This window comes from Salvelinus alpinus, chromosome 9 (genome assembly GCF_045679555.1).
Source record: "Salvelinus alpinus chromosome 9, SLU_Salpinus.1, whole genome shotgun sequence".
Lineage (NCBI taxonomy): Eukaryota > Metazoa > Chordata > Actinopteri > Salmoniformes > Salmonidae > Salvelinus > Salvelinus alpinus.
Window position 1 is genome coordinate 55,342,658 of NC_092094.1, and position 27,673 is coordinate 55,370,330.

General features: G+C 42.4%; 1 protein-coding gene across 11 annotated transcripts in view; it reads right to left on the reverse strand.

Annotated features, from left to right (window-relative positions):
- The window catches only part of LOC139530403 (AP-3 complex subunit beta-2), a 101,371-nt gene extending 76,147 nt beyond the window's left edge, over positions 1–25,224 (reverse strand). For 5 of the 11 annotated variants that reach the window (XM_071326775.1, XM_071326778.1, XM_071326776.1 and 2 more), the window contains exon 1: positions 2,643–3,025. In XM_071326775.1, the coding sequence (XP_071182876.1) occupies positions 2,643–2,902 (260 nt within the window). In that variant the 5' untranslated portion in view covers positions 2,903–3,025. Of the gene's footprint in view, positions 1–2,642; positions 3,026–25,054 lie in introns of those variants that run through there. The other 6 variants (XM_071326780.1, XM_071326779.1, XM_071326783.1 and 3 more) reach the window with 4 other exon arrangements.
- Between the last annotated feature and the right edge of the window lie 2,449 nt (positions 25,225–27,673).

The window sequence follows — 27,673 nt, forward strand, 5'->3', positions numbered from 1 at the left end:
TGTTCCTGAGTGGCTTAGTTACAGTTTTCACTTAAATCGGCTTGAAAATCTATGGCAAGACTTGAAAATGGCTGTCTAACAATGATCCACAACCAACTTGACAGAATTTGAAGAATTTTTAAAATAATAATGTGCAAATATTTTACAATCCAGGTGTGCAAAGCTCACCGCTGTAATCATTGCCTAAGGTGATTCTAACATGTATTGACTCAGGCGTGTGAATACTTATGTAAATGAGATATTTCCACATGGTTTAATGAAAAACTCATGAGGTTCCAGCCTGAGTCCTGGTCAGTAGATCAAACAACACAAAGTGTCCAAAGTGCTGTTGTGTTGTGAACCTCAACATGCAGAAATTTCCTTACTAAGTAGTCAGTTTAGCCTCCAGCTAGAACAAGCTCGTACTGTGACAGTCACATCCATAAAACATAGAAGAGGCCTCTTCTTGCATTCGAAATTGGACTAAAAGGCGCATGTAATTTACACCACCCATGAATTCACATAAATTGACTAAGACACTTTGAGAATCTACAATGTCCTCGTGCCTCTGTTAAACTATCCATTGGTTCTCAAGAACAGCTACATTTGCATGAATTCTCTGATGCATTGCTGGGGAGAGACTACTAGTGCTGTTTTTTACGACAGCGCAAAAATAGACTGAATCCTTTGAACCCTGTGTACAGTTCAAACCTCTGGGATCAGGAGAGAGGCCTCGAGAACACAAAAACAAAATAAAAAAGACCTCTAGAGCAACTGTTTCATACCTGTGCTCTTTAAACATTTACTCTCTCACTGCAGCTGCACACACAAAAACAGAAGCGATTCGGGTGAGAAGCTTAAAGTAAAGAACATCAATGACTAATACGTGTGAGCATATATGTGTGTGCGCATGTGTCTGAGTAACTCCACAGCAGCAGGTGCGAGCAATGTTTTTTTCAGGCATTTTCAGCAGTACATAACCTAGCGGTGTGCTTATTTCTGAGGTCCAAACACTAGCCGATGAGTCACTTAAGTACCCGTGGCCTTTTAAAAGCCCCCCCCCCCCAGAGGAAAATTGCCGACACTGTCCATGAGAGGAAATGCAAGTTTAGGTTCCACTTCTGAAGAATGATGAAGGCTACATAAAGATATTAACGAATTGGGTGTGCGAATTTCCATGTGGAGTTGATAAACATCAACAAATAGGGCACTGACAGCTGTCAGTGTAGCTAGCTAGCATGCTGACCTTATCGAGCTAGCTATCTAGCTAACCTTATCTAGCTAGCTAATGTTATCTGTTGTTTCATTTATTTTATTTTAACAACACCGTATTCAAAAGATTAACCAGCTGTCTCAATGGCTGGTTCTGGGGCTGGATTTGTCATAAGCATTGACTTAAGGAAAACTTCGCCACTGATAAACTACTGGCAGCGAATCTGCTATAGAAATACTTAGAAATAATAAGATGACGTTCCAGGTTATATGGATAACTATTGACAGATAGCTGATATGCGTTTTTCTACATTGTAATGGACACGGTGCAACCATTGGTAGGTAGGCTGCTGGCAGACTTCGGCAGCGGTACAGCAAAGCCAAGTCAGCCCGTGCTCATGTTTCTCACAGGGGAAGTGAAATTACAGGCTACAATGACTTTGCTCACGATCATGCATGCCACAAATGAAATGTGTTACTTGAATTTTCTTTTGCGGGTGCTTGCTCATTATCTGAATATACACTTGTGGTTTCTAGCTAACGTCACAACAATAAAAGCAGTGGAGAATGAAGTGAAGCAAAACTTTAGTGGTCAAAACCATTCATCTTGGGGCAAAGGTGGAGCGGGTTTTCAAAATGCTATCATATCAAGTAATTATATTTATAAAATGGTCACATATATATTTTTAATACAAACTATCTCCAAAATTGTTAACATTTACAAATTACCCAGTAGATTATGATAATTTTCTGTTAAAAAAAGTGGAGGCGCAAAGACAGGTTTGCGCACCTTATTTTAATTTGCTCCATGGCTCAGGAGGCCAAGTAGATACAAGGCTGTTTGGCTCATCTCAGTCACGAAGAGGAATAACTTTGCAGTGGTTTCTGATGAATAAAAAATGCCATGCTGGTGGGTGGTAACAATCAAATAAAACCCAGGCCTGAAACGAAACGTAGGCTGAAAATAATTTGTACGTCATATCATAGGAATAGTCGCCGCATTCACACGGATTGTACAAAGTGGGCAGTTTTGATTTGTTACTTCAAGCTTAAATATATCATACTTTGACTAAAACGACGACTTACTGACTTAAATCGTTGTGCAACATCATGGGTGAGCTCTGGCCATCGTCTTTCAGCTCAAAAAAGTAGATTTCTAATGGTGTGGGCGTTTAACAGCAGTATTATTAACATAGATTACTGTTTTCACAAGGCCTGGAAGCAACAGGCATATAGTGTTAAGAGTTTGTGTGTGTACACGAGGTGTTTTCACATCCCAGGTGTGTGTGTGTGTGTTTATGCTTATCTAATTACGCTGGTCTCTTTCTCATTATGTCTAATTACTGTCGTCTGCATACTCACTCATCAGTAACACACGTGCGCAAGTGTTTTCAGGTCTGTTTATGCACATATTCACACGGCACATGTGTCTCATGCTGATGGCACCCTACCGCAAAGGCTGGGTCACAAGGCTGGATAAACTGCCTCCCCCTTCCTCCAGGTGGGCCCGCTCCTCCTGGTCACCACCTCCGCTGCCAAACCGGATGTGGCGCGGGTCGTTGGGCTCCCCGTTGTACCAGTTATGGTTTCCCCCATCCGGGGTCATCACAGGGCTTTTGGCCTCATCCTGCTGCCCCATCTGGTCCTGCGCCGTCTTCACCATATTCATCGCGTTCACCGGCAACTGGAGGAGCTTTTGCATGGGCGTCATGGCTAGCGTCGTAGAGTCCTTTCCCGAGAAGAAGCCCAATCGCAACCTTATGGACTGAAGAACTCAAAAAAACCTAGACCTTCGTAGATCGTTTCTATATGGCGTAGCTGTAGATGTGGGGTACTGGAATGAGGATTGGAGAAGGTAGATCCAACAGTGGGTGTCCACTTTCATTCTCCAGAAGCTAATGTGGTGAATACAGTCATCAACAACAAACCCAAACTCTTGGTATCTTCCTTTGAGATGGAACTACTGAGCTGGAGAATAATGACTTATCCACTATGGATATGCCTTCGAAGAGGAAATAATGATGCGTCAGGTCTTGCCTTGGATGAAGCCTTAATGATGACGAGTGCTGACAGCTTCCTCTGACACCACATAGAAACACAGCCTTACAGTTGCTCTTCTCGTGTGAACCGTACGCTCTGCTATGCTAGGGCTGTCTAAGGGAGTCCAGTGAAGCAACAGTAGACTGCACAGCACAGTGAGTAGCAAGTAGGTGCTGAGGATAGAAGGCGTGGATGGAGTTCCCTCCCCTTATTTTTCCTCCTTCGCTTCCTCTTCTGCTCCTTCTCTTGCTCCTCTCATGGGAAAAGGAGCTCCGTCTGCCTCTCCGAGGGTTTGGCGTCTGGCGCTGATCTCCAGTGTTGCTCTGCGCCGATGGCATAGCCCCCTTCTCTCCCTCCTTCCTCCTTCTCCGCCACGTTAGCAGCTAGCACCCCTCCCTTCTCCTCTCCTCTTCACTCCTCCCCCTCTCCATCTCGTGTGTACGCAGGTTTTCCGACGCTCTGCTCCGTTTCATCTCTCGCTCTGCCTTGACTCCAGTGCACTCCTCTCCCCTGAAACTGTATTTGTCTCTCATCGCTTGCTCTCTTCTCCCCACCATCTTTATCTCCATCATGCTTAGTTCCCTTCTTCTTCACCTGATCTTGTTCCCTTCGTTCACCACCCCTCCCTGTTTCCTTGCTTGCTTCCTTCTGGTTACATTATCTTTGTCCGTGCCCTCTTTTCTCTCCCTTCGTTTTCCTGTTCCCTCGCTCTCTTGCCTTACATGACTCAGCTTTCACAGCAGTGTCGTGGTGATGATGTTGCTCTTTCTCACACGCACACTCCTCCTCGTTCTTCCAATCAACAGTGCTACCTAACAGCAGGAATCCTTTCTCTCTTCCTCTCTCTCATTCCTTAATCTCTCTCATTCCTTCCCCTCTTCCTCTCTCATTCCTTAATCTCTCATTCCTTCCCCTCTTCCGCTCTCATTCCTTCCCCTATTCCTCTCATTATTCCTTTATGCCTCACTTTCTCTCTTTTTCCTTTCTCTCTTTCTCTCTCTCATTCCTCTTTCTCCCGGAGGCTATAATGTAACGGGTTAATTTACAGCCAGAGGGAGACTGTGGGATTGTGGAGGACTGATGGCCATGATGATGGCCCCCTGTGTGTGTGTGTGTTTGTAGGCTGATCGAGATAAGGGAGTGCCGCACTGAAGCAAGGGAACATTAAATCACATCCTTTACTAAAGGGGCATAGGCTGCTAGGCAAGGGTACTAAATTACCCCCTTCAGTAAGGGGCTAGGACACAGAGATGTGGCCCATGTTCTGTTCAGTGCTAAGGTTCCAGAAAACACAGATTGAGCATCAAAGTCAGGTTATTTTGCTTGTATCTGTACTGAATCTAACACACTAAATTAAACATGTCAGATGCATAAAATCTCAACAATTATCCAATTTGCTTTTTCATGGTATGGTATGTCTCTCTTCTCTCTCTCTGCAGTATTACTGGTACCATCCCCCACCTATCTCCTTTCACCATTTCTCACCAGGATGCGTGAAACTGTGACATCGCGCTCTAGTGAATTACACACACACACACACACACACACACACACACACACACACACACACACACACACACACACACACACACACACACACACACACACACACACACACACACACACACACACACACACACACACACACACACACACACACACACAGTCAGCCAGCCAATGTGGCACATAAACAGTTTCTCCTCACAGCTCGACATCATCTCATCAGTCAGCCCTGCTGCACTCTCTGCAACTCATGCCAAGTCAATTGCCCACCATCCAACAGACAGGGATACTATGACATTTCATCTTCAAGTGAATTTGTCTGATACACACTCCTGTTTCAGAGACCGAGAAAGAGAGCGAGACAGAGACACAGAGACTGATCCCCGACTGACCGGACCGACTGATCTAGAAATTATAATTATTAGTTAGATAGGATGCAGGGTGATTTACAGATCTCCTCAAACACACACAGATAAAGAGACCGAGACTGCAAAATCAATTGAATAATAGGGGAATTGTTCAATTATCAATTGACAATTAACACTGAGTGACATTGTTGTAATCAACAATCAAGTGAACACTGCAAACAACCAAACCAAGATGGCCGCTTAGATGGCGCACAAACATATTGAGTCTTCTGAGAAATAAACAGAGAGGATGAGTAGGTGTGGGCCACAGGAGAGAGACATTTTTCAGAGAAAAAGCCAGACAAAAATCAATGACATTTAGAGAGGCAGGGGAGGGAAAATAAAGATGATATCAGAACAGACAGTCATACGTACTCCGAGGAGGTGAGAGAGAGGAGAAAGATCAAGTGAAGTGAGCAAAAGCGAGGGAGTCAGGGGAAGCAATGTATTATACACAGTGCCTACAGAAAGTATTCATACCCCTTGACTTTTTCCACATTTTGTTGTGTTAGATTTTGTGTCACTGGCCTACACACAATAACCCATCATGTAAACATGGGATTATGTTTTTACACATTTTTACAAATTAATACAAAATGAAAAGCTGAAATGTCTTGAGTCAATAAGTATTCGACTCCTTTGTTATGACTAGCCTAAATAAGTTCAGAAGTAAAGATATGCTTAACAAGTCACATAATAAGTTGCATGGACTCACTCTGCGTGCAATAATAGTGTTTAAAATGATTTTGAATGACTACCTCATCTCTGTAGCCCACACATACAGATAATTGTAAGGTCCCTCAGTCGAGCAATACATTTCAAACAAAGATTCAACCACAAAGACATGGGAGGTTTTCCAATGCCTCGCAAAGAAGGGCACCTATTGGTAGAATAAAGAAAATGCAGACATTGAATATCCCTTTGAGCATGGTGAAGTTATGAATTACACTTTGGATGGTGTATCAATACACCCAGTCACTACAAAGATACAGGTGTCCTTCCTAACTCAGTTGCCGGAATGGAAGGAAACAACACCATGAGGCCAATCGTGAATTTAAAACAGTTACAGAGTTTAATGGCTGTGATAGGAGAAAACTGAGGATGGATCAACAACATTGTTGTTACTCCACAATACTAACCTAAATTACAGAGTGAAAAGAAGGAAGCATGTACAGAATAAAATGATTCCAAAACATGCATCCAATAAGGCACTAAAGTAAAACTGCAAAAAATGTGGTGCAAATCCAACACAAACCATCACTGAGTACCACTTCATACACTATGTATACAAAAGTATGTGGACACCCCTTCAAATCGGCTATTTCAGCCACAGACGTTGCTGCCAGGTATCTAAAAATCGAGCACACAGCCATGCAATCTCCATAGACAAACATTGCCAGTAGAATGGCCTTATTGAAGAGCTCAGTGACTTTTAATGTGGCACCGTCATAGGATGGCAACTTTCCAGCAAGTCAGTTCATCAACTTCTGCCCTGCTAGAGCTGCCCTGTAAGTGTATGTGCTGTTCTTGTGAAGTGGAAACGTCTAGGAGCAACAATGCCTCAGCCGTGAAGTGGTAGGCCACACAAGCTCACAGAATGGGACTGTCGAGTGCTGAAGTGTGTAGTGCGTAAAAATTGCAGGTCCTCGGTTGCAACACTCACTACCAAGTTCCAAACTGCCTCTGGAAGCAACGTCAGCACAATAATTGTTTGTCGGGGGCTTCATGAAATGGGTTTTCATGGCCGAGCAGCCGCCCACAAGCCTAAGATCACCATGCGCAATGCCAGGCGTCGGCTGGAGTGGTGTAAAGCTCGCCGCCATTGGACTCTGGTGCAGTGGAAACGCGTTCTCTGGAGTGATGAATCACGCTTCACCATCTGGTAGTCTGACGGACGAATATGGGTTTGGCGGATACCAGGAGAATGCTACCTGCCCGAATGCATAGTGCCCACTGTAAAGTTTGGTGGAGGAGGAATAATGGTCTCGGGCTGTTTTTCCATGGTTCGGGCTTGGCCCCTTAGTTCCAGTGAAGGGATCTTAACGCTACTGCATACAATTACATTCTAGACGATTCTGTGCTTCCAACTTTGTAGCAACAGTTTACTTTTCCTGTTTCAGCATGACAATGCCCCTGTGCACAAAGCGAGGTCTGTCAGAAATGGTTTGTCAAGATCGGTGTTGAAGAACTTGACTGGCCTGCACAGAGCCCTGACCTCAACCCCATCGAACACCTTTGGGATGTATTGGAACGCCGACTGTGAGCCAGACCTAATCCCCCAACATCAGTGCCCGACCTGACTAATGCTCTTGTGACTGAAAGGAAGCAAGTCCCCACGGCAATGTTCCAACATCTAGTGGAAAGCCTTCCCAGAAGTGGAGGCTGTTATAGCAGCAAAGGGGGGACTAAATCCATATTAATCCCCATGATTTTTGAATTAGATGTTCGACGAGCAGGTGTCCACATACTTTTGTAATGTAGTATATTTTCAAGCATGGTTGGTGGTGGTTGCATCATGTTATGGGTATGTTTGTCGTTGGCAAGAACTAGAGTTTTTTTTAGGATGAAAATAAATGGAATAGAGCTAAGCACAGGCAAAATCCTAGAGGAAAATCTACTTTCCAACAGACACTGGCAGACAAATTCAACGTTCAGCAGGACAATAACCTAAAACACAAGGCCAAATATACAATGGAGTTGCTTACCAAGATGACATTGAATGTTCCTAAGTGGCCTAGTTACAGTTTTCACTTAAATCGGGTTGAAAATCTATGGAAAGACTTGAAAATGGCTCTGTAGCAATGATCAACAACCAAATTGACAAATTAATTATTTGCAAATAATGTGCAAATACTGTACAATCCAGGTGTGCAAAGCTCTTAGAGACTTGCCCAGAAATACCCAGAGCTGTAATTGCTGCTGATTCTAACATTTATTGACTCAGGGGTGTGAATACTTATACTTTAATATTTCTATATTTAATTTTCAATACATTTGCAAACATTTCTAAAAACATGTTTTCACGTTGTCATTATGGAGTATTGTGTGTAGATGGGTCAAAAACAACATTTAATCCATTTTGAATTCAGGCTGTAACACAACAAAATGTGGAATAAGTCAAGAGGTATGAATACTTTCTGAAGGCACTGTAGACTACTGTCGAGATCTTACTCCGAGGGAGTAGTTCGCTGGGGTGAGAATGGTGCTGTTGACAGGTTTCGAGACCTCAAATCCCACAAACCTTAAAACCTGCTCCCTTCCATCATCCATCACAGTCTATGGTTCCTCCACAGAGAATACAATGGACTTAACCGGACTTAGCTTCACAACTGCGCCTCAACCAACGCAGGCTTAACAAGACATTTATTCTCTTCCTTCAGGAGCCTGTTAGTTGATGACTCATTGCTAATAGAAGAACACATTACGTAGGGACGTACAGTAGGCCTCCGTGACTAGAGAATCTTCTGATGTTTAGCATCATGCTAACAGAGGATGATACTAGTGGGCTGGCGTATTGCTCAGCAGGGTGGGACTGTAAATTAGATTTCAATAGATAATGAAGTTATCGATTTTGACAATGAAAGGAAGGCAAATCTTGGAGAGATTACTAGCCTGGTCCCTGAGCTGCATTTACTGTTTAGCCAACTCCTATAGTTGTTGTCCTGTCAAATTTGTTGGCACAAAACAGATCTGGGTGTCACGCCCTGACCGTAGATTGCTTTGTATGTTTCTATTTTTAGTTTGGTCAGGGTGTGATGTGGGTGGGTATTCTATGTTGTAGGTCTAGGTTTTCTATTTCTATGTGTTTGGCCTGGTATGGTTCTCAATCAGAGGCAGCTGTCTATCGTTGTCTCTGATTGAGAGCCATACTTAGGTAGCCTGTTTTACCACTTTTGTTTGTGGGTGGTTATTTTCTGGTTAGTGTTTGTTGCACCTGTCAGAACTGTTCGTTGGTCGTTTTGTTGTTTTTGTTTGTGTATTCTTCTTGATTAAAAGTAATTATGGATACGCTTCCAATACTCTACTCAGCAAACTGGATGCAGTTTATCACAGTGCCATCCGTTTTGTTACTAAAGCACCTTATACGACCCACCACTGCGACCTGTATGCCCTAGTCGGCTGGCCCTCGCTACATGTTCGTCGTCAGACCCACTGGCTCCAGGTCATCTACAAGGCTATGCTAGGTAAAGTGCCGCCTTATCTCAGTTCACTGGTCACGATGGCTACACCCACCCGTAGCACGCGCTCCAGCAGGTGTATCTCACTGATCATCCCTAAAGCCAAAACCTCATTTGGACGCCTTTCCTTCCAGTTCTCTGCTGCCTGCGACTGGAACGAATTGCAAAAATCTCTGAAGTTGGAGACTTTTATCTCCCTGAACAACTTTAAAAATCTGCTATCCGAGCAGCTAACCGATCGCTGCAGCTGTACATAGTCCATCTGTAAACTACCCACCCAATTTACCTACCTCACCCCCCATACTGCTTTTATTTATTTACTTTTCTGCTCTTTTGCACACCAGTATCTCTTCTTGCACATGATCATCTGATGATTTATCACTCCAGTGTTAATCTGCTAAATTGTAATTATAATCGATTTATTGCCTACCTCATGCCTTTTGCACACATTGTATATAGATTCTCTTTTTTTTCTACCATGTTATTGACTTGTTTATTGTTTACTCCATGTGTAACTCTGTGTTGTCTGTTCACACTGCTATGCTTTATCTTGGCCAGGTCGCAGTTGCAAATGAGAACTTGTTCTCAACTAGCCTACCTGGTTAAATAAAGGTTAAATAAAAAAATAAAAAAAATAAACGTACCACGCTGCACTTTGGTCCTCCTCTCCTTCTCCCGACGACAAACGTTACACTGGGACTGGGCTAGTAGATTACACCACCAAGACAACAACCTATTCAAATAACCTACCCAAAATAATGAGGAGGAACATCTTGACTTTACTGTGTGTAAGCGGTTAGTGGTTTGTCTTTGGCTTACATGACAACATGGAGAATGTTTGTGCAGAAACATGAACATTCCTTCATCTGCTACATCCATCTCCCAGCTGTGTGAATGTCACATTGAAAAAGCAATCCTCTCCAAGGTCTTATTGCTTTTTCTCCACGAACGTCACTTCATCCTACATCTCAACTCAAAATGTTATATTAGAACCAATTTTCGCTATATTTTTTTATCATCACTGAGAAAATTTCAGGTCTGCTGAGAGAACTCGAACATTCTGTGCGTCTTCTGGCACGCGTTTAATGTTAACACTGAGGCTGTACCCGCTTTAAGTTAGTTTTAACAATGGTCAAGTAAGCTACTGTAGCTATTTGAACGTAATGTAGGCCTACCAGAGTGTCTCAAAATACAACAAAATAAGACAAAAGCAAGCACTTTACCTTACTCGCTTTTCAAAGATGTCTAGAAATGCACACGTTTTGTGCTCTTGTAAGAAGCAATCACTCCCCCATTGCTGACTACAGATTATCTATAACTGCGCTAATAATTTACTAACTAGCAAAGGATATGAACAAATGTACAAATGTGCACACCTCGCTACATGTAACTCAGTTTGATCTCAAAACAAGCGCATCTACCCACAACCGCTGATGCTGTAAAAACAGTCCAGTTTAAAGTGAATGGCACAGATCCATACATGGCAATGGTCTATTTTCATATAGGCCTACTGCATCTCTGATTGGTTATGGCGCACCGGTCTGTGCAGAGTACATGTCTGAATCGTGCCAGTCAATTAAATAAAATCATACTCTGTGTTCTGCCTACAACAAAATCTCCTGTATTGTTAGTTTTGCATACTAAGTCTTGCGTAGTTCATTTTGTTTTGTTGCATTGAAAGTGGCTAATATTGCGTTGATTCGATCACAATTCCCAAAGTAAAGGGAAAAGTTGAGTGAAGTTCAATCTCGTGCTTCTCTGCGGCGTGCTAATATTTCTTCTGCTTGGCAGTCCAGGGGAGCTGTGCTTTAGAGGGAACATAGATTGTAACCCCACTTCATCCTAATTCATCAATGCAGAATTTAAGGATTCAAATGGACAATTTGTTTAAGAGCCAAACAGATCTACAAATGGCATCAATCTGTCACGTTTTCGATGACATGGCAGAGAAAAATGCCCTAAGCAACATGGAATGTGGTGGTGACTCGGGCAGGTTTCCAAGGCAACAGCCTTTCCTCTGCCATGTTTATACAGAGACCAGCCGACTTGCCATCCCGTGCACCTGGGATACAACAGAACAATGCAAACATGCTGGGTAATTGCACATCAGATAAAAACTAGCTGTCGAGTGGCCATTATTGAACAGTTGACTAAGTGCTGCTGCTGCTATGACAATTTAAAACAGGATTTAAAGCTGTACAACGGAGGTATATTGTGTGTGTTGTTGTCTCATCTAGACATGTCATATAAGCAAGGTTTAGGGTCCAACTTTAAGAAATATTTTGTGCATGAACCAGTTTGTTCAAGCTCTGTAGTAATTGTTGTTGCTGCTATGACAATCTAAAACGGGATTTAAAGATGGACGATAGTAGTATATTCTCTGTGTGTTTTCTCAACCAGACCTGCAATATAGGATAGGCTAAGGGTTCAACTTTTAGAATGTCCATGCACTGGTAGTTTGTTTGGCTCCCCATGTCCTGTAAAAGCACATTTTCTATGGCATGCCACTAAATCAATCTCTCATTTGAAAGGCCTGAGCTAGATATCTTTCCCATTATGTATGATACCATAAAAAATAAACTGAATGTACAAAACATTAGGAACACCTGCTCTTTCCCTGACAGACTGACCAGATAAATGCAGGTGAAAGCTACAGGATGATCCCTTATTGATGTCACTTGTTAAATCCACTTCAATCGGTGTAGATGAAGGGGAGGAGACAGGTTAAAGAAGGATTTTTAAGCCTTAAAACAATTGAGACATGGATTGTGTATGTATGCCATTCCAGCTCTCTCCAAAATCTCTGCTTAGAACATAAGATTGCACAGCCAACCAAACATTTCTGCTGAATACATGGTATATACTGTAAAGCTTCGATACAATAACCATGTTTCCATCCACATTTTTTATTTGAGTAAAATCATAGCATATGAAAAAAAATCACAACAGCTGTGATGGAAACAGGAAGTTACTGTACATTTTTATAAATGCCAACAGTTCATTCGTTCGTTCGACAGTGTGGGGTCTTTTTTGTGTCGGTAAAATTAGTTATGTGAGAAATGGCGGTGGAAGCAACTTTATTGGCAAATGTTGATATAACAACCATCATATCGAAGTAAACTTGGAGTCACGCGATGATATGGTGAGTGGTCCTCCCACCACGACTCGGGAAACCATGCAGTTTATTAGGCTACAGATTAAATAAATGATGATGAACTTCACAGGGTGGTGAAAGTGCACATTTATCTTGATGCTCCTTTCTAATAAATATCGAGGGCCTTATTCTGGTAACATGATGATTGACGCTTAACTGCCATTTGACAAATACAAATATTCTCGCTCTTACCCATAATAATCTCATCATGTAGACTAGCCTACCCGCACTTTATCAGCGAGCTGTTGGCTAGAGCGCACGTTGCCAACTCCTCAGTAAGGAAAGTAGCTATTGGCTGTCCTAAAAGTCGCTAAATGAAGTCATCACGAATTTACATAATTGGCCTTGCGCATGTAATTGTGATGGACGCTGTAGGAGAGAGGAATAACGTCGTAGGAGAGACAAAAAGTGAGTAAAAACACCCTAAATATGTTTAGAACTACAAATGAGCAAGCTGCAGAGTGGCACACACAGCGAATAAGAACCAGATATTTGAGGCCATACTCCTCCTTCAGCACTTTATGGACCCCATTGTTAATCCGCATCATAACAGAGGCATTGTCAGTCCCTATCCCCAGGAGTTTCTCTTTTTTTAAGACAACACTTCTCGAGGAAAGCCACAACAGCACGGGCTATAGATTTGGCATCTCCTCCCTCAACTCAACAAGCCCCAGAAATGTTGATACAATTGTCTGCTTGGTGTCACTAAAGTACCTTATCACAACCCCCAGGTACTTAGAAACACTTACATCCGTGGACTCATCGAGGAGGAGGCTGAAACGCTGGTCACCCACATCTGCGACCAACTTTTTCAGAAAGTATGGTCCTAGAACACCATTAATCATTTCTGTGCACTTTGTCCTGTACATTTTGAAGTGGGTAGAAGCAGTGGAGTCTGAGAAAGCAGCTCTACATGCTTCTCCAATGTGATCACATGCCAGGATGGAACATTGTTCAGTGATAGCTAATGCCATGGTGGCCTCAGCCTTTTTTGCAGAGTCAATTTTTTTAACCATAAATGGCAGCTTGTTTTGGGTGGAACTGTTATAAGGCTTTGCCTTTTGAGTATGTTTTTGAGTTGTCATGTGTTTTTCTACATCACTAAGTTTGGCGTAGAAATCAGCGTTACAATACAGGCAGTATGCCCGTGTATCATCTCCAATAAACGGCTTCAACCAGCCTTTGAATTCAGGGTTTGATTCCCACTCCTTTCTGTATTTTTGAGTGTACAGTTTAGACTGAGACATGATGAGCTAGCCAGTTAGATGTTTAGCTTATGTCACAGAGAGGCACACACACAGTGGACAAGGTGAGTAAGTGACTGAGGCTGTGTGAGTCAAATGCAGTGATTTATTTTAGACAAAGAACATTTTACATCCCACCCTGAATATAAGCCAGGGCGGGATCAGCCAGCGGCGGCTTCCCGCATGCGCGATTCATTTGAAGTCTGGACGCGAGGGGTTCAGGAGATGTTCTCCTGCTCTGACTGCAGCTGGGAGGGACTGCTGCGCGAGGACTGGGCTGCCTGTGAGCGCTTCGGGACGGGGGTGGGGCCCACGGCAGCACCCGCTGCTCATTGAGAAGAGTAAGAACGATACGTGCTTTCACGTCAGAGTCTCCAATAACACCAGGAAAAGTCGCTAGATTTGTCGCTAGAGGGGTCTGAATTCTCGCTAAATATAGCGACAAAGTCGCTAAGTTGGCAACACTGGCCAAGACCAGAGTAGGCACATTTGCTATTTAATGCAACAGTTTTTGTGGCAAAACTACGGTAGAGTTGATGGAGCGACTTTACCGTAGCGATGGAAACACATTTAACTTTAGATTTTTATTCGGTACATGAAAAATGTTGTGTGCAGTACGTCATCACTCACTGAATGGAAAATGCGCATCTTTTCTTCTTGCAGATTTTAGAATATTTGCATTAAACTCTGTCGCCAATTAGATGGAAACTAGCTATTAATTAAGTGGCCAAGAATAATTATATTGTTTTGAAAATTGTGAATTTACACTGTTATCCCAATTCACTCAATTCACCTTCACTCTCTGTGTGTGAAACATTCAATTAGCTTAAATCTAATACATTATCTAAAATTGGGTTATTTGTGATGTTCATAGTTTTATCACAGGTTGCACTCTGTCTCACTAGGGTTGCAAACATGGCCAGCAAAATCCATGGAATATTAAAAAAATTATAAGTCAGCAACTTGGCGTGCCTAGCTGGTTGGGGTTCTCTGACACAGACTGTGTACCCATTGAAACCACTCAAGGCCATCCTGTCATGGAATAGCAATCCAGTGAAAAAGCCTTCAACACAGTGACTTAACTGTGAGCACCATCTGCTGGTGTAAATGTTTCAGTACACTTTATCGAAGGTATTCTATTGTCAATAGCATTGACTTTTGTGCTTATGTCAACAATTGCAGGTTAGTATGTCACTGAAAATATGTTAACGTATATTATATTGATGTTATAATAAGGGGTATTGAGGGTTTGTGCATTGAGTATTTCACAATTGCTTTTGCAGGGGTGCTTTCATGTAATGGAGGCTAGTTTGTTTGCCATCCTCATCCACTAAAGCCTAAAGAAGACCAAAATATATAATATGTGAAAAAAGTTTATTACAAGACAATTTTATGCCAATTGTTTATCCCAATAGACAGTTGAATATTTTACACCATGATGTCATGGTTAAAAAATGTGGAGCTTGCTTGCAAATGAACTCTGTTATGGCAATCATTTCACTGTGAATACATCATGGCAATCTCCAAAACGGATCTTGCAATAACAGCCTCTGTTCTATTCCACCAAAAGAGAGTAAGTGTAGCTCCTGTTTGGTAAGCCTACTTTAAATTGTGATGTATTATCTGTAAGTAAAAAAAAAAAAAGGTGCTTAAATAAACCTTCCTTAAATGGTGGTGTATTATCTGTCAGCCAAAATAAAGTTGCTTAAAAAGTGAGCTGACCTATTTAATGTGAGAGCAATTTGAATGATTTCTCACTAATTTGTGGTTGTCATTAACACTGAATATTTCTGAGTGAAAATCTTTCAAAAGATGTAGAAGGAAAACCATGAAGGTGTTCAAACAAAGGTGTGAATGTGTAATAAAACATGCTTAATTTCTAGCCTAGTCACTACATATAGTAGGCCAGTCACTAGACTACACGGCTCCCCAGACACATATAAAGTCTACACTTATATATATATCATCAAATATACCAACATAACAGACCAGAACCTCTACATGGCCAGGAAATTAACTTATTTTTAATCACACAAGATGATAGCATCTTTGCTATTGGCTTCAGCAACACACACACACACACACACACACACACACACACACACACACACACACACACACACACACACACACACAGTGATGCCTCCCATTTTGCATATTTAATGCATTCATTTCACAGGCACCTAAATATAGCCCCTACCTGGAGTACATCCCAAATGGCACCCTACTCACTATATCGTGCACTACCTTTGACCAGGGCCCATTGGGAATAGAGTTCCATGTGGGACACACCCCTGGAGTGCAGCAAATACAGTAAATACCACAGACTAGTCCGACTAGTCCCATGGAGAATCATAAAAGAGTAAATTAATAATTATGTTTTTAATAACAGAATGACAAGGACAATCTGCTTCAGCTGGGGACTTAGAGCACCATGCAATCATGCTAAAGAGTAGCACTTTGGCTCAAAGTGATGGCGTCCTTTAATAAAGGCCTAATGTGTGGGAGCTGAAAGCTATGCTCATAGGGGGGAATTCCGACCAGAGTTATGCATGTGTAAATGGAACATAATTCCCTTTTTTAATGGACTTTTTTCTCGACGCATCTGCTGACCTTAGACTATGCATGAGAATAGCATGCTATTCCCCCGCTATTTGTTTGGGGTGGAGACCAAAGAAATGAACATGTGGTGGAGGTGTGTCTACAGATACGCCGTATTCCAACCTTGACTTAATTCCCTAATAATTCCACCACCTTTATGCGCGATAAAGTGATGAATAAGGTCAAGCAACCTGTTGGTTCCAAGTGGAAAAACATCTAATTTATTTTTCCCCCGATAGAAATAACACCATTCTCCATTAAATGTAATTTACAAATTGATCAGAGCTATTGATAAGAGCTAAGTAAATGAGTAAGCCGTTTGGAGAAGGGGATTGTAAACATAAATGACCATTTTTTAAATCTATAAATCTATTTTATCTTATGATCGCTGGAGATAAATGTTAAACAAGTCATATGGCAGCAAACTGAAGCATACACAGCTAATCACCATTTCCACAGTGAAGTTTATTAAATGCTGGCCTTTATAATTTGCAAGGATGAAAGAGACCCACTCTATAGGCTTCTGTTGACATGCGCAAACAAGAGTATAGCGCCAAACCTACCTAATTGATTTATGATTTCTAGAATGTTTTAATTATACTACCGGACTTTTCACTGTATTTGTTTTTTTTACCATTTTGATCGTATACATTTTTTGCCACTAATCGGTAGCCACAGTCAGGTATACCCACATACAGTGCCTTCTGAAAGTACTCAGACCCCTTGACCTTTTACACATTTTGTTAGGTTACAGCCTTATTCTAAAATTGATTAAATAGTTTTTTCCCCCCTCATCAATCTACACACAATACCCCATAATGACAAAGCAAAAACAGTTTTTTAGAAAAACTGAAATATTACATTCACGTATGTATTCAGACCCTTTACAAAGTACTTTGTTGAAGCACCTTTCGCAGCGATTACAGCCTCGAATCTTATTGGGAATGACGCTACAAGCTTGGCACACCTGTATTTGGGGAGTTTCTCCCATTCTTCTCTGCAGATCCTATCAAGCTCTGTCAGGATGGATGGGGAGCGTCGCTGCACAGCTATTTTCAGGTCTCTCCAGAGATGTTCGATCGGGCTCAAGTCCGGGCTCTGGCTGGGCCATTCAAGGACATTCAGACACTTGTCCCGAAGCCACTCCTGCATTGTCTTGGCTGTGTGCTTAGGGTCGTTGTCCTGTTGGAAGGTGAACCTTAGCCCCAGTCTGAGGTCCTGAGCCCTATGGAGAAGGTTTTCATCAAGGATCTCTCTGTACTTTGCTCCGTTCATCTTTCCCTCATTCCTGACTAGTCTCACAGTCCCTGCCGCTGAAAAACATCCTCACAGCATGATGCTGCCACCACCATGCTTCACTGTAAGGATGGTGCCAGGTTTCCTCCAGATGTGACGCTTGGCATTCAGGCCAAAGAGTTCCATCTTGGTTTCACCAGACCAGACAATCTTGTTTCTCATGGTCTGAGTCCTCTAGGTGCCTTTTGGCAAACTCCAAACGGGCTGTCATGTACCTTTTACTGATGAGTGGCTTCCGTCTGGCCACTCTACCATAAAGGCCTAATTGGTGGAGGGCTGTAGAGATGGTTGTCATTCTGAAAGGATCTCCCATCTCCACAGAGGAACTCTGGAGCTCTGTCAGAGTGACCATCGGGTCCTTGGTCACCTCCCTGACCACCTCCCTCACCCCAGAGAATGCGATTCCACTGCTCCAGAGTCCAATGGCGGCGAGCTTTACACCACTCCAGCCGATGCTTGGCATTTCGCATGGTGATGTTAGGCTTGTGTGCGGCTGTTCGGCCATGGAAACCCATTTCATGAAGCTCCCGATGAATAGTTATTGTGCTGACATTGCTTCCAGAGGCAGTTTGGAACTCGATAGTGAGTGTTGCAACCGAGGACAGACGATTTTGATGTGCTACGCGCCTCAGCACTCGACTATCCCGTTCTGTGAGCTTGTGTGGTCTACCACTTTGCGGCTGAGCCGTTGTTGCTCCTAGACGTTTCCACTTCACAAGAACAGCACTTACAGTTGACCGGGGCAGCTCTAGCAGGGCAGAAATTTGACGAACTGACTTGTTGGAAAGGTGGCATCCTATGACGATGCCACATTGAAAGTCAGTGAGCTATACTGGCAATGTTTGTCTGTGGAGATTGCATGGCCGTGTGCTCGATTTTTATACACCTGTCAGCAACGGGTGTGGCTGAAATAGCCAGATCCACTACTTTGAAGGGGTGTCCACATACTTCTATATATATAGTGAACTTAGTGCGTGAAGTGTCGCCAAACCATTTTTTAAATAATTCATAAACTACTTTCCTAACCCTAAATAATATACAAGATCAGAGTATTTTTAAATATACAAATTTGTCACACCCTGAACTGTTTCACCTGTCTTCGTGCTGTCACCCATCTTCCTCATTATCCCCAGTGTATTTCTACCTGTGTTCTCTGTTTGTCTGTTGCCAGTTTGTCTTGTCTTGTCAGGTCTTACCAGTGTGTTTTCCCGTCTCCCTGCTTTCTCAAGTTCTGTTTCCTAGTTTCCCCGGCTTTGACCATTCTGCCTGACCTGACCCCGAGCCTGCCTGCCGTTCTGTACCTGCCTGACTCTGACTCGTTTACGAACCTCTGCCTGTCCTGACCCCAAGCCTGCCTGCTGTTCTGTACCTTATAGACTCTGCCCTGGATTACAGACCTATGCCTGTCTTTGACCTGTCTTTTGCCTGCCCCCTGTTCGGGTCAATAAACATCTGTGACTCTAGCAGTCTGCATCTGGGTCTTATCCTGAGTTCTGATACCAATTAGTGCTGAAAAGGAGAAGAATATGTGTATATTTAGGCCTACGTGGCTTTATTTCATTGATCCCTAATATTCTGAACCGTTCTCTCCATATATTCCAGGGAGTCTGTCGAGAAAATGCTAATTAAAAGGTACACCAAATTTAAAGGGATGGCTTTAGATAAATTTACTGAAAACCATTATGAATGAACTTCACGAGACATTCTGTTGGTTGGAGGGTTTTCAGCGGTTGAATTCAATTTATTCAGGGCACGCATGGGAACCAGGCCTGCAAAGCCTGTTATGCACCTACATAAGGTAAGTCTGAACATCAACTTCTGAGACGTGTGTAGGAAAGGCGTAAATCTGAATCGGGCCCATAGTATATAACACAGTCTGTCTCCAAAGGATATTGTAAAATTAATTTTAAAATGTATTCAATAAAATATCAGGTGCATGATAAATGTTTTTTATCACAACATTAAATATGTTTACAGGGATAGTTCACCCAAATTACAAAATTACATATTGGTTTCCTTACCCTATAAGCGGTCTATTGACAAGGTATGACAGCAATCCATGCTTTGGTTAAAAGGCGCTGCATGGTCAATCCGACGTCTGCATTGGCCGTGCAGCATTTACGGGGATACGGCCTCTGCAGAAGGCAGGGCATTCATACTTCTTGCTCTGCACCGAGCAAGGAAGGAAGTCTGTGTTTATACAGGACCTCCCGCCCCCACCTCCCATCAACCAATCATGTCAATGCGGAGCTATACAGAGCCCTATGCATTGTTACAAAATTTGGGCGGCGCATGGTGATGCAGCACGGAACTCAATTTGGCCTCTGCATGCCTCCGGAGGATCCGCAATTGCGTCACACCATCCATACGGCCCCTCTGACCACATGTTTGGATCAAGCATAAATTGTCTCTTAGTTTCCCTGGCGTGGTTTACCACATACTTAGGGATGTGGCGGTGATGAGATTTTGTCAGCCGGTGATTGTCAAGCAAATAACTGCCGGTCTCACGGTAGATAATCAAATGTTAATTAACATAAATACATTTAGCATCTCATCGCTTCCACGCATAGTCTACAAGCCACTGATGCAGAACTTTGGAACATCTACATTTTAAAAAGTCTAATAAATCCATGTAATATAGCCCACACCATCACAATAAATACATTTTTTTAAATTTTAGACAGGTCTAAAGAAACATGATATGAAGAAAATGTAGTCTATTTCAGAAGAACAGAATAGCATACTCTGAGTTATCCTTATGTTAGGTCCTGATCTGGTTATGCCATATGGCCGTGGGCTACACTAGTTCATTTAGCAGACAATATTTGCTTAGAATTCCATGGCATTCTTTTATACTATTTTATAGTATGAAGAATACAACTGAACATAGCTGAATAAAATAGAAAGGATCTTTTCTTCAAACGATTTGAGGGAGTGCGCACATGCAGCTAATCTGCATTGAGTGGTTATCAAAGAAACAGGTCCTATATGCTTAATTTAGAGTTATTTATGCAACTTTGTTTGTGATACAAACGTTGGGCTATATGTTTTGATTGTTAATACATTCTAAGGCGGCATGATGCAACTCTAATGATGATTTTTTTAAAGGCATGAAAGGCATGAACTCTGCTTTGTTTTTTTGCGCAGGCTCCACACACTTCATCAGTCTCTCATTCACAATTTGACAAGCATTTGATAGTGCCTTGATTTTCCTGGCGGCATCCCTTTTGTGTGGCCATAATGCCCCCTAAAAAAATCCTGAACTTTTGCAGCCAGTGGCCGTTGTGCTCTTGGGCTGAATATAATAATTATAATTCCCTTCTCCCGGCTGCTTGCTCCGAAGCAACTCTCACTCACATGGCTATCTCAGATAGCTCAATTCTTATTAGCCAATGCCAGTCACGTGATCGGGACTTAAACATATATATATTGAATATTAAAACATACAATCAACCTGCAGTGAAGTCACTCAACATTTACATTGCATTCAGTCATCTAACAGACTCCCATCCAGAGCGACCCACAGGCGCAACCAGGGTTAAGCGCCCCGCCCAAGGGCACGTTGACAGATCTCCCATCAAGTCAAATCGGGGACCCGAACCCGCAACCTATCGGCCACCGGCCCAAGCTCCCAACTGCCAGGCCACCAACCATCTAAGATCCCCCCACAGTTCCCTGTGATCGGTTCTTTGTCACAGGCTAAAAGTGAAGACAGACACATTGGGGACACAACTGTGATCGTCCTTATCCAATTCTGAGGTGCATATTGAAAATATTGGTAGAACTGTCCACATGTACTTTTCGTCAGCCAACAAAATGAGTAGGCCTAATGAACAGCAAAGGCAGTAGCCTATCTCAATCTACTATCCCCCATAGTACAAAAGTTTACCTATTCTATTCTGTGTGAGGGATAAAAATTCCAAGCATAGTCTGGGATGTGATAGATTCCAAATTAATACAACCACTACCATCAAAAAAATGTTTTTACGCAATGTGGCTGACACAACAGATCAGAACATTCAGCTTAAAATGTTGATAAACTATTAGGCTATTTCTTCACATTATAAGCGCAGCAATGCGCACACGGCAGTAGGCTATAAGCGCATATGTTCCAAAATACTATCAATTAGCGGTAAAAAAACACCATTCTCAAAAGTCAACTCTAATGCAAATATGCATGTAATGCTTTCATTATAAAGGTGCATTTTTATGGTATGCATGCCAGTTAAGCTCTACACTCGTTGTAAAACTGATTAATGTGCTTAATTTTAAGAAGTTGTTTGGCCATTTAATTGTGATACAAACCTTATCAGGCCTATGGGCTTGGCTACATGAGGTGTGTGACTATTATTTGAAAAAGGTCGCTAAAAAAAAGGCATGCTCTGTTTCTTGCCTTACTGCACACAAGCTGGGCATCATTCACATGTGATAATATGTAATTCACAAGTGATAGGCTAATATTGTCACCCATCAGACTATTCTTGATTTCATCTTTTGTCTTTACATATACTAAATAATATATGTGTGAAATTTGTTTGGATTTAGAATGGACCAGGGGCAAGGGAAAAAATACATGCCATCTATGCACTTAAATAGCGAATTAATGGTTTCCCATGGTTCATTATCATGCCAGCCAGGTAGACTATACTCCTGTTGTAAAGAGAAGCAATGTGCTTAATATTAGGAAAGTTGAGAAATAAATATAGTAGGCCTAGCCTATAGAAAGCTGATGGGATCCTCCTATTTTTAATAGAGAACATCACTCTGTTTTCTCATGCAATTTCTTAGCCTATTGAAATGTTGCGCAACATGAGCTCATGGGCTCTCATGAAGTGTTTGATTAGATTTTCAATTACATTTGCATTGATGACAGAGTGATTAGAGGGACAATAGAGTGCTGAGTACCAGGCAGTTAGCAAGTTTGGTAGCCTACTAATGATCATCAGCAGCATCAGAGCTTGGAGAAGCCTAATTACCATGACTAAATGGTCACGTGGAATTTGACTGCCGCCACAACTCGTGACTGCCGGTGTGGCGGTAATACGGTCACCGTAACAGCCCTACACATACTGACGTTTTAGCATTTGTGGCACAAATACCATTCAAGTCATGGGACCGATATTAGCAATTTTCACACATCATCTTCAAATCATCTATAAGTGACTTTGTTGAGCTTCACAATCAATTTTAAATACTTTTGGACATAATGCGCGAAAAATGCTAATATTGGACCTATAATTTGAATGGGACTTTTTTGTCACAAATGCTAAAACGTTAGCATATGGAAACGGTGGCATGAAAACTAAACCAAAGAATGAAATCCTGTCATATCTTGTCCATAGACGGCTTAAAGGGTAAGGAAACCAGTGTGTCATTTTGTAACTTGGGTGAACTATCCCTTTAAGTATAAAAATGGGATTACCGATAAATGTATAAAAGATGCCACATTTTGGCAAAAGGACCAGATGTGGCTTAATGACCTTTTATAACACCCTCTATGTAGTACTATAACTTTGCTTATGAATGATTAGTTAACCATTATGTAGTGATTGTGGAGACTATGAAGCCTTTATAATTTGTTGTTATGCCTGTTTTAAAGGTGTGACCGATGAAACAAACACCTACAAAGCACAGATGCAAAAGTTAGACCTTTATGAGGTTGTCTTATCTTACATGAAAAATCGTTTGTGGTCCTTCCAATGCAGCCATGCATGCACATATCAAATAACACAAGCCGTTGTGACATCAATGTTTCCTCTTTTATGAAGAAAGCATCAATGTGAAAGTGACAGCTCAAGCAAAGGCAGCTGGGATGACCTGTCCTGTCCTGACCCGCATATTTTACTCTAGCTTTCTCACTGGAGCCATAGACCGGCCCACTTGCCATGTCAGAAAAAAATACAGTATTTGGAAGGACATTAAGGCTATAAAGTATTACTTATACAGTAATCTTGGCACCCTGAACCAAACAGTGACACAAGAGACTTATACAGTATAAGTGTCTACCCTGACTTGGGCATATTAATAGTGTAACCAGTGCTCCTTTTCTCCAATGTACTTTATTGCATTGCACTTAGAGCGGGTTGGGGTTGATGCCTGCAGCAATCAATGAACTTCAGATAAGAGCAGAAGTGACAGGTAGGCAGACTGCCCTTTCCTCTGCCCTGCAATCTTCAACCATAGATCCAGGATCCAAGACAATAGACTCGACACACACACTAAGCTACAAACTAGTTTCAATAGCAGCATCAGCATCTCCCCCTACTCCTTCATCAATCTCAAATAACATGAATACAACAATACTGATAAATAATACAGTCCAATTTAATAGCACTGTCTAGACCTGCAATGATTAGACTCAACAGAGCATTGTGTAGGGTCAAACATCAGATTCAGACAGCACAGTTAATCAACTGAATTATTTAAATGGCAAACTTTATATCTCAGAAATTCATTAATCAAATAACATTTTATTAGTGTAAAATAGCAGTGAATATCGGTTGATAGCAGCCTATTAATTGTCTTAGTTTGCCTTAGCTTTCTTAACCTTTTGCCAAGTGGCCAAAAATGGAAATTATATTAATCACAGTTCCCTAATTGCCCTTCAAGAGTAGGCTATACAGACAAGGCCACTTGAAACGACCTTTCTGGAGAGCATTCTATGAACACAAGCCACTTCGCCCTACACACACACCGTCCTCTTCAGCACCACGGAGCTGTCCGGTCGGCGGTTCTGCAAATATATAGAAAACGAACGCTCTTTACGTAGACTATTATGAAGATTATTATGCCTAGTTTCATCTGTAGTATCAATTTCCAACAACAATCTATCGCATATTTTCCCCTCCTATCATGTTTGGTTGACTAGGCACTGTAAACTGATTTCTAATGGGACAGCGTTTTGGACGAATAGGCTATGCTACACACGAGTTGTCAGCCCCATTCGCGTTCAACTCAGATTAAGAATTTAAAATGTAGCCTATAGCCTAGATAGGATACTGAACAATTACGCTATGTAATAGCAATCTGTCAATAAATAAACCCACTCTAACAGAATATGCATATTGCTTCTGCGGCCTAGTCCCATTTAAATTGGCCCAACACCAAATCACTGTAAGATTCAGAGCTTCAGCCCTGATGGCCTTGTCGTGGTAGCAGCATACGGCAGTTTTCCCAAGCAAATAATCTAGGACTCAAGAAAATACACAACTATGACTGTTCAAACACATATTTTTCAATCGAAGTAGGCTATGTTGGAGACATTTTTTATTCTAACGTCCCCAAGCCTATAAAGCCCGTTCAAGCGCCGCTTCCTCTCCATCTTGACAGGCAGGAAATTGCATCCACCTCGCACCTCCCCCATAAACTGCCCATGATATTTCAATATGACAACATTAAACATGACCGCGACAAACGCAGGCGACGGGTTTTTGCACGTACCTTTTGTAGTCGGAGGAGAAAATCCCTCCGCTGGCCGGGTCGTGGCCATATTCGGGCTCCCCGACATTCGAGGAGCCCCCTTTTTCATCATTGAAAGCGGAGCTAGCAGACATTTCAGCAGCTTCTTTGGAACACAATGATGGAGATTTAGTGCGGCGGTCAGGACACCTCTTAAAGGCACACTACCCGCTATCTCCCCTCTATTCTCTGTGACACACTGTCACCAAGTAGACTAGGAAATTCCCCAACATTGGAGCTACGTAAACCTACAGTCGACAACATAAGGTCTGGGGACTCATTTATAACAGTTGCGTAGATTTCTGTGTGCGCCATTTCTGAAAAGTCTGCGCATGTACACAAATATTGAGATTTATAAACTTGCCATATATACATGTTTCTGTTATAAATCAGACCTGTCGTAAAACTGCACATGAACGAGCGTTAAAACTCCGTTTGGAAAACGCCCAACATTCACCTTTTATGGTGACAATAACGCCATTTATTTGCTGTAAAATGTGAAACTATTTGAATTAGGCCATGGCAGTTTCTATAATATATATATATATATAGTGGTAGACCAGGGGGTTTGGTCAAGACGTTTACACAGATCAGACACGGACAGAGTATGATTAGCTCGGTTTCAATGGTGTTTATTTAAATAATAAATCAAAAGAAAATAATAGGTCTCCCCCATGAGACCCTCTCCGGGTTACCGTCTTCTGGGCTCCGGGTCTTGCTGTATCCTGTCAGGCACAAAAACTGAACTCCCTCCTTTTAGCTCGGGCATCGTCTCCAACTATACGGAAGTCACCTTTTTCCCCCCAGTCCCTCCCCTTGTGTGCTGCCCTTCTGGCAGCTTTATGGTACTCGTACAAGCTGGTGAGCAATCAGCCCTTGATTACCCACCAACTACAATCAGCCCCGATTAGTCCTGGCCGGAGAGCCCGTCGATACCTGGCACGTCCAGCAGAGGGAGCCATCGCCTCGTGATGTAGACTCCATCTGCCACCAGGCCTCGACGAGTCTCCCCCTGGTGGCTGACCTGCTGTACGCCACAATATAGTACCAGTCAAAATTCGGACACATCTACTCATTCCAGGGTTTTTATTTATTTACACTATTTTCTACATTGAAGTCAATATGCCTTGTCTATTGCTGTTTTGGTTAGTCGGGGTTGCAATCAACTGCAGAGATAGCCTGCAGAGTTCTGTCATTCTATCCAGGTTTGTGCCCAAACAATTCTAGCTTCTACTTTTAAAAATCCTCCTTTCCAGAAACAAGTCTCTCACTGTTGCCGCTTGTTATAGACCCCTTTCAGCCCCCAGCTGTGCCCTGGGCACCATATGTGAATTGATCGCCCCCCATCTATCTTCAGAGTTCGTACTGTTAGGTGACCTAAACTGGGATATGCTTAACCCCCCGGCCGTGCTACAATCTAAGCTAGATGCTGACAATCTTACAAAAAAATAATCAAGGAGCCTACGAAGGGAAAAACCCTAAATCTGTAACCAGATATCATCTAGACCAACTTGCCCTCTGATTACACCACTGCTGTCTTCAACCAGGATCTCAGCGATCCCTGCCTCATTTCCTGCGTGCGTAATGGGTCCGTGGTCAAACGACCACCCCTCATCACTGTCAAACGCTCCCTAAAACACTTCAGCAAGCAGGCCTTTCTAATCGACCTGGCCCGGGTATCCTGGAAGGATATTGACCTCATCCCGTCAGTAAAGGATGCCTGGTTGCTCTTCAAAAGTGCTTTCCTCTCCATCTTAAATAAGCATGCCCCATTCAAAAAATGTAGAACTAAGAACAGATATAGCCCTTGGTTCACCCCAGACTTGACTGCCCTTGACCAGCACAAAAACATCCTGTGGCGTTCTGCATTAGCATCAAATAGCCCCCGCGATATGCAACTTTTCAGGGAAGTCAGGAACCAATATACTCAGTCATTTAGGAAAGCTAAGGCTAGCTTTTTCAAACAGAAATTTGTTTCCTGTAGCACTAATCCAAAAAGTTTTGGGACACTAAAGTACATGGAGAATAAGAGCACCTCCTCCCAGCTGCCCACTGCACTGAGGCTAGGAAACACTGTCACCACCGATATACAGTGGGGAGAACAAGTATTTGATACACTGCCGATTTTGCAGGTTTTCCTACTTACAAAGCATGTAGAGGTCTGTAATTTTTATCATAGGTACACTTCAACTGTGAGAGACGGAATCTAAAACAAAAATCCAGAAAATCACATTGTATGATTTTTAAGTAATTCATTTGCATTTTATTGCATGACATAAGTATTTGATCACCTAACAACCAGTAAGAATTCCGGCTCTCACAGACCTGTTAGTTTTTCTTTAAGAAGCCTCCTGTTCTCCACTCATTACCTGTATTAACTGCACCTGTTTGAACTCGTTACCTGTATAAAAGACACCTGTCCACACACTCAATCACTGCATTCTTATCGGCAGATTCAACAGCCTTGGCTTCTCAAATGACCGCCTCGCCTGGTTTAACAACTACTTCTCAGATAGAGTTCAGTGTGGCATATCAGAGGGCCTGTTGTTCGGACCTCTGGCAGTCTCTATGGAGGTGCCACAGGGTTCAATTCTCGGGCCG